This window comes from Miscanthus floridulus, chromosome 8 (assembly GCF_019320115.1).
Source record: "Miscanthus floridulus cultivar M001 chromosome 8, ASM1932011v1, whole genome shotgun sequence".
Classification (NCBI taxonomy): Eukaryota; Viridiplantae; Streptophyta; class Magnoliopsida; order Poales; family Poaceae; genus Miscanthus; species Miscanthus floridulus.
The window spans coordinates 8,995,541-9,003,448 of NC_089587.1; the positions used below are offsets into that span (position 1 = coordinate 8,995,541).

Genomic DNA, 7,908 nt, shown 5'->3' on the forward strand with positions numbered 1-7,908 from the left:
ATGCATATACGTATGCATATACGTATACATATACATATACATATACATATACATATACATATACATATACATATACATATACATATACACACATATCTATATATTATATAATTCTTTGGTATTTGAGTAAAAGAAATTTGAGAAACAACACCCATATGGATATATATTATTCTTTCTTCAAGGACATGATGATGGTGGTGAACTTGGTCTTCTCCTTTTCAAGGTGCTCAGCAACAAGAGACCTGAACTCGGTAAACCATGCGTCAATTATGGTTTCTCCGAAATGGCGAACAATTAAAGGCTTTAGTACAGATCTGATCAACTTAGCAATATTCATGCTACTACGGGCAGTATCCTCAACATCATCACCTTCTGAATCATCGAAAGGATCCCAATTCATCTCAAATTGTTTGATTAGATCCATGTTGAATAAATGCCTTTGCATGACTAGTTCTTTCACTTCTCCAACTGACGGCCCATAGACTGGTAGATTGAAAGATTCTAACTTTTCCTTGTCCACGAGGCCCTGTTATGATCACAATTCTTTTAACTTCATGACTTCCTCCACAAAGTCAAAATGAGTAAAAATACAACAATGCAATAATTTACATAAATTAACAACTACCTTCAAAACAAGAGACTGTAACGCTCTTGCAACCAATGCAAAAAGTTGATTGAGATCACCATTGTATACATCCTCATTCTTCCTCCCAAGAAATATAAGGACCATTTGACCTCCATGCACAAGTTCTTCATGGCGCAGCTTCAAGAAGAGGGAGAAGTCCTTATGGAACTGCTTTTGGAATTGTTTCACCACAAAAGGTGTCGTGGTCTTTGTAATGTAAATGTTGTCTTCATTTAGATAAGTTTTTCTCCACGCCTCTAGGCCCTCAGGTTCCTACATAGATATCATTTCAGAACATTATGATAGACATGCATGTTAAGAGAACAGCAAGAAGATGGATACATCATGGAAGATATGTAATAACTAAGGGGAGCTTTGAACCGTTGATTTAAATGTTGATTACTACGTATTACCTCCTAGGAGGTAATAGAATAAATAAATATATTTATGTATTTTTATTTTTGGAAGTAGGCATATGTGATAGAAAACGATCGACCACATACATAATTAGATCTATTAATAGATGTAAGGTCTCATACGTGATTGTCTGAACATGTAATTTTTAGTGGACTGAACGTGACATTATTTTCGAATTCACTTTTGCATGGTAAAACAAAAGGTATGCCTGGTATGCTCCGGATAAACAAAATATACAATGTCTTCTCATGATTGAGCTACTTTCAAAAATCATTCTTCTGGAGAAAAAGACCTCTGGTAAAGTCGTGCACTTGTAATATAATTTTATCTTAATAAAAGAAAAGTAAGAATTTTCATAAATCATTCTATAGCTGTTTTCAGTTTCTGGTTAACTTGTTTGGCCTAAAAAATGTTTCTCAAAAGTCCAAAAAACCATCCAAGTGCATGTTTTGGGAAATACTTTGTCATATAATTTTTTAGCATACATGCTCGAGTAAAACTCAATTTTTCTTAACAAAACGCATGCTGAAAATTAGGCTCTATTTTGGAATTAATAGACACGTGTCATAAATTTTGGGCTTTGTTTCCAATGTTTTAAATTTATTTTCAGAATAAAACCTAATTTTGAGGCCATTTATTAAGGAATACTAGTTTTTGAAGCATGCATACATGGTTTTTTCTTCTTTTTTCCCGGAGGGGGGGGGGGGGGTTGGGTCTTAAATAGCTTAAGTGAAAACTCAAATATAGAATTATAGGAAGAATTTCAGTTTTAAATCGGTAATCTGTAAATCTCAACCTATAACAAAACTAAAGATTATCGGGTACAATAGGTATGTCTGGTGTTTCTGCTTGCCTTCCATGCGAGAGAGATATGTAAGGAAGTAAATCGCAGGCTTAAGTTAGATAGTTTTTTTTCTTGTATTGTATTTATTTTAATTATATAATTATTACATCTACCAAAAAATCAAGGTTTGTGATTTATTTGAGCTCTTAACATCTCATAATAAGTAACTAGAGTACTGTAGCAAATTAAACCCTTTCTTAACATTGATAAATAACCAATTTAATCAGTGATCCAAATACCTGGGAGCGCCAATGAAGACCGTATGAAGAGTGGAATAGGTGGACACTTTCACGGGGAAAAAGCCTGTTGTAATAGGATTCCGGTGACCCGTGAATATAGTATAAAGGTGGTAGATGTGCCCTTTCACCCGTTATATTTGGCCTTTTGAACTTCTCAATTAACCGAAATAGTTCGTTAAAGTCGTTGCCAGGAAGGTCATTCAAGAAGAATTGAAGTTCCACATAATCATCTCCACTAGATTTACACAGCTCAACAATGGTGCTTATAACACTAGAGATGAAGAGCAATGTGTTTGGTCCTGCAGCACATCCTAGGTCGCCAATGATCATAGTTTTGGAGTGAAGAGTTGTGTACACTTCTTTTATGGCATTCTCAACCACTGGCCTGGTCTCACGTAAATATATTTTCTAATAAAATCCACAAAGAAGAGGAAATCATTAGGTGATATATGGGTCTCCCATCCTTCCATCGTAAGAAGAACAATGAAACCAAATTGATATTTGCAGTAAGTTATTGGATAAGGTGAATGGATGGTATTTAACTGGCATCTAGAATCACACAAGATTAATATGATAGATTTGACAATTATCAAAGGGATAGCAGCAATCGGAAACAAAACATGGACTTAACTAATGTTCTATATGCTTTAAGAAAAGAAGACTAATTTTATATACGTTTCAAATCCATAGAAGACAATATATGATTGTTGCAATGGTTAAAACTAACAATACCAACATATCATTGCTTACAAACTTGGTGCATATGCAACATGAGAAATGCATGTTACATAAAATATAGTTGTATCTTAGGAAAAGGGATAGAATAATCACTGGACGCCTAGAATTCTTGGAGTAGCTCCATTCTCCTTCCCCTTCAGCCATATGAAAATCATATCTTATATTCATTTCTATTTCTATGAGGGGCTTGGGATTATACTAACTTGCTTCACTAGCAGTATCAAATTAGTTGTCCCAATACCATCTCTGCGAGGTACAATTTATAGTGCTCTAGGTAGTAGGGGACCTGTACATAATGAGGCCGTTTCGTCAAATGATCTTATCCTCTCATCAAAGATATGCATTGCAGAAAAAAATACAAAAGTAGATATACTTTCCCATCAAAACACAGTGAAGTGTAGGAAAAAGCAAAACTGCACACCGCCGGCCGGCCAGACGAGTCCCCGGTGGCCGTACGTTCGCCACCCTCTCGATCTGCGATGTGACCGCTTGTAGCTAGTTGGTGGTGCTACTGTCGTCCGTGCGTGAAGAACACGACGCCGCGCTGGCGAAGCGGAGCGGCACGCCGTCGACCTCGGCTGCCAGCATCGTCGCCTCGCCGCCGCCCGGGCCGACGCGCGTCATCCCCTTGTACGCGCGTCTTGCTCCACTATTATTGGTTTGGGACCTGGTGGCACAACTTGACTTGCCCTATTCGCTGGTCTGAAACTGACGGGTTCCGTGAGAGAAAACATTGTTTTACTGATTTAATGAACAGTAAATTTTGAGAGGGAGCAGCTGGTCGGCGACTGGAATCACGACGACAGGTGGTGGTGGTGTGTCATAGGCTGCTAGCCTGCGCTGATGCACATCGATACTGATGCCACTGCATGCCCCGGTCTCCTCTGCTCCAACGGCAGCGGCTACGGGAAACTGGGCCAATTATGGGATCCACGTTGGGATGGTAAATTATGAGCCCAAACGGCCCAATGAAACAAACAAACAAACAAAAACAAATAGCAAGAGCAAGAGCAACAACGCATTTGAGCTGCTCTGGGCCATGCTTAATCTTCAGTTTAGTCCCACCTCGACAGCTTTGAGCGAGCAAAGCCAAAAGAAGGGTATAAAACGAGACCCACGGCCTCAGTGCAACCCATACCTTTCTCGGCCTTTTCGTGTAAGTGTAGTATACTAGTACATCATGCGCGGTATCGCGCGCGCCGGCAAATCACCTGGTTAAGACGCAGGCAAAGAGGATGTTTAATATTTACATTAAAACAATATTAGGAGTTTAATGTAGATATGTCATGCACAAGAATAGAACGATTGGAGCTCTTTTTATATTTAACATGGTAAAACTATTGAGAATTGTAAACATGAAATGATTGATGTGGTAGATGACATTTCGTAGCAAAAAAATAGAAGGCAATGCAATAAACTATTTGAGGTGTTCACACTGCATGAGCAATATTCTAAAGCTTCTGTTTTCACACCGACCATGAAGCATGAGTTTTTTTTCTTCTCTAGAGTCACATAGAGATTAGAAACTGGAAGAAGGACATGGCATTTACCTTACCCGTGTATTTGCGTCTTCGTGGCCTACACCCATGAATTCTGCACCTAAGCAATCAGCCATAAATTTATTGTTAAGTTTTGGTACAGCAGGTGTGGGACAAAACACTTTTTGAATAAAAGTAGCCGATTTGTGAATTGTGCTGAGGCATCTGAACTTGCTTGAATACTTTAAATGCATACAGAGGCAACTAATTAACTATTTCCAGACCTTAACATCCTACCTTCTTCATTTATACAGAACGCTTAATCTCTTGTTAAAATAAATATAACTGTTTCATAATCCACAAGATCGTGCTACCTTCCTGGTAGAAGCTTAGTAACTTCATAAATCAGGTCAACATACTATAAACAGCGCAAACCACCTTTCTGGCTTGGTTGAGAAGGAAAAAGGCTTGGAAAATTGGTTAATCTACTACAAAAATAAGCATGCTAAAATCCCTAAAAAAATATAAATAAAGGCACATCATCTCTGTTGGAACCATACTCTCTTCTACTGAATGACTTGTGTCATCTAGAATGTTTTTTTCCTGTACTAAATGACTTCTATCATCTAATGCTATTTGAGTGGATTCATAAAAGAGCAATTGGTATCACTCCAGTAAATTTGTTATACATAGGACTGTGGGGGTGTTTGGGTACAAAGAATGACTGACTGGCTGCTATAGAATACTACCCAAAAAAACGAGGATTCAGCAATACTACACAAATGGTGCTACGTGACCATAGATCTTTATCGACTAAAACATCTTTTTTTGTGACCTCCAATGCTCAGCGCCCAGATTAGGCCGCGAAAGAAGTTTTTTTAGTCTGAAAACCAAGTAGGAGACAGCAAAACAAACAAGACAATGCACAACCTGAAATCGATAAGCTCATAATTTATCTCAACACAAGGTAAGAAATAGTGCTTATGTTGAAACATGGGTAGGAGTCATAATAATCTTAGCCTGTATTTGTGTCAATCAGGTACAAAGCAGGAACACAAATGTGCTTTGATCTGACTGTCTGTACCGAATGTGGAGGTAATGTTAAAATACTTGTTTATTTCCAAATTTCTTACGCCTTATAGGTAACACCCAAAAATTTGTAATGTTTTGCACAATGATTATGAGAATAGTGTTGTCCAGATATGCAGTTAATTAGGGGTTGAATATGGCATTGGAAGAGGTACGTATTCTTGGGTAGCAAGCATTTGACAGCAGGCTACGGAACCATACAGGAAACCAAAGACATCATTCTACCTGAAAATAATAACGATATGGGTGCTGAAAATAATAACCATGCAACCACGAAACTAACGATGCTCAGATTATTACCTTGCTGCAGGCAGCCTTGAAACTGAAGCATGACTGACCTGGTTTTTCAGCAAGCATGGTCTGATCATGCACCCAAAAGAAGAGTGTGTTTCTGAAGATTAGCTATCTGGGAAATTAATAGCTGTAGTGCATCAAACTATGTCGACAAGATTATTTAAAACACGGATAGATCGATAAGATTGTTTATTGCAGCTAAAAAAACCGTTAAATATTTATGTCGCTCTGAAACGTATAAACTGAATATATATCATCAACGGGGGATGATGTATATGTAGAGGCAAAACGTCTTAAGGCACAGGTGGTGGTACCTTGTCATCAAATGTATGGTCCATGAGGCTTATGGTTTTGGCAGGCTGCACCATGTCACCAAAACATATGTACATGTACATGGCAGTCCTCCACGCATGCAGATGGCAGCCTGCAAAACAATAATAAATGCAATCGGTGATTAGCATGTAAAACCAAATTCGTGTACTCCGTCGCAGCAGGCCGATGGTAAGAAAATAAGCACAAAAGTAAGCCATGCACGTGTTCGAAAGCAAGACACCAAATTGCATAGTGTGTAAACCTTTAGAATCACATAGTGGGAAAAATTAAGGATGTAATTTATGCACTAAAAGTATGCAGCAGGAATGTTTCGATGCAGGATGATTGTTTGTCGAGATTGGGGATTAACCTAAACATGAGGGAGATTGAAAGGAACCTGCGAACTAACGGTATCATCATGCTAAAAGTATTTGTACCTGTAAAAATTATCGCCTCAAAAATTGAAGTAACTTTTGAGAAATTGTACTGTCTCTGCATTATATATGGGAGACGTTGCCTATCAGGAGCAATCTAAATTTTAGATGCTGGTGCCTAATGTGTATATTTTAGGTGGCGGTATGTATAAGTTTAATAAATCAATTTATCACCTAAAGGAAATGAGATATGTGCTTATTTTGTCGATTTTAGATGGCACTTCATATTGGGCAAACCAAAAAATATCTTCTATGATCGGCTTGGCAATAGTTTAATTCTTTGTACTGTAAAGGTCATATGGTATTTTCAGCAAAGAACAATAAATCATTATATCACCAAAAGCATGAGATCAACTATCTCTGCCGGTGTACATTTCCTATGGGAGTTTATATTGGCCAAAGAAATAATATCTTATAAGCACATGTTTGTATGCTGTTTGTTGGCATACGATCATTGGGCCAGAGTGAGTGAACATCTATGTCTATATTGTGATTCGAAGAAAAGAAAGACATTAGTCTTGGTATTGTGGGCGTATCACCCCATTACCGAGATTTCCTCCAGAGTCATAACAACTAGGAAGGTAATGAGTAAGTCATACTAGGAAGGTACGCGCAGGGGAGGGGAAATGGGGAAAAGAAAAACAAAGGGAAAAATGGGAAGGAAAAAACAAAGAAATAAATATATTAAAATAATAAAAATAATTTAAAATTTAAAATTTTAAAAAATAAAAATAAACAGTGTTGAATAGTAGGTGGAGGCTTGAGAGGCCGGGAATTCCCGGAGCGTTAAAGAGAGCATATATAGTTATCTCAATAATCAAGAAGAGAAAAGAAAGAAAATGCATGCTGTAGCCGAACCAACTGTGGCAATGCCCAAAAGCAAGGCCCTGATCCTGTCTACAGTAGGAAATCTGAGAGCAAATTAAACAACCAGGAACAATTTAACACAAAAACAAAAAGATGTACACAGTGTTTTGGGGAGACGATTGTTTTCTCTCTTAACTTTTTGAGGTCATGAGTGATATCTTTTTTGATCTATCATTCTCTCTCTTTGTCGTGCTGTGGTAGTGTGTAGAGCGAGGCCAATACGTCTGACAGGCCTGATGAGGTCCCTCGCATACATCCATTATGTTTGAAGCAAAATAGCAAATCTTATTATCCAAAGGAAAGAGTTGACAGAGATGAAGAAATACAAACACAACAGCTTCCTGCATTTGGGTTAATGTAATAGGACCAATGCAGGAAGCACATATGGGAAAATATAAAGCCATGTAGGTGTGTAAGCCAAAAAGAATGGATCATGTGGAAGCTTTTTTGAAGAAGAGATAATTAAGCCTATGGCAGGCCACATTGGCTCACGACAGTTTGCAGCAATTTAATACAGGACGTTGGAACAAAGATCATGATATTAGAAACCAAAAGCAGCACATTAAAATGT

At 37.8% G+C, this 7,908-nt stretch overlaps 1 protein-coding gene and 1 long non-coding RNA gene across 2 annotated transcripts; both read right to left on the reverse strand.

Annotated features, from left to right (window-relative positions):
• Positions 1-106: 106 nt before the first annotated feature.
• Positions 107-3,073, reverse strand: LOC136471060 (benzoate O-methyltransferase-like). Its single transcript, XM_066468799.1, has 4 exons — positions 2,957-3,073; positions 2,126-2,533; positions 626-898; positions 107-526 (listed from the first exon to the last, which is right to left on the reverse strand). Exons 1-4 carry the CDS (start codon positions 3,029-3,031, stop codon positions 167-169), a joined length of 1,116 nt encoding a protein of 371 aa, XP_066324896.1. The 5' UTR covers positions 3,032-3,073; the 3' UTR covers positions 107-166.
• A 1,338-nt stretch (positions 3,074-4,411) lies between these two features.
• Positions 4,412-6,439, reverse strand: LOC136471061 (uncharacterized). The gene is made up of 3 exons (XR_010761912.1): positions 6,039-6,439; positions 5,731-5,790; positions 4,412-4,462 (listed from the first exon to the last, which is right to left on the reverse strand). It is a non-coding gene; the product is annotated as an uncharacterized lncRNA (long non-coding RNA).
• Between the last annotated feature and the right edge of the window lie 1,469 nt (positions 6,440-7,908).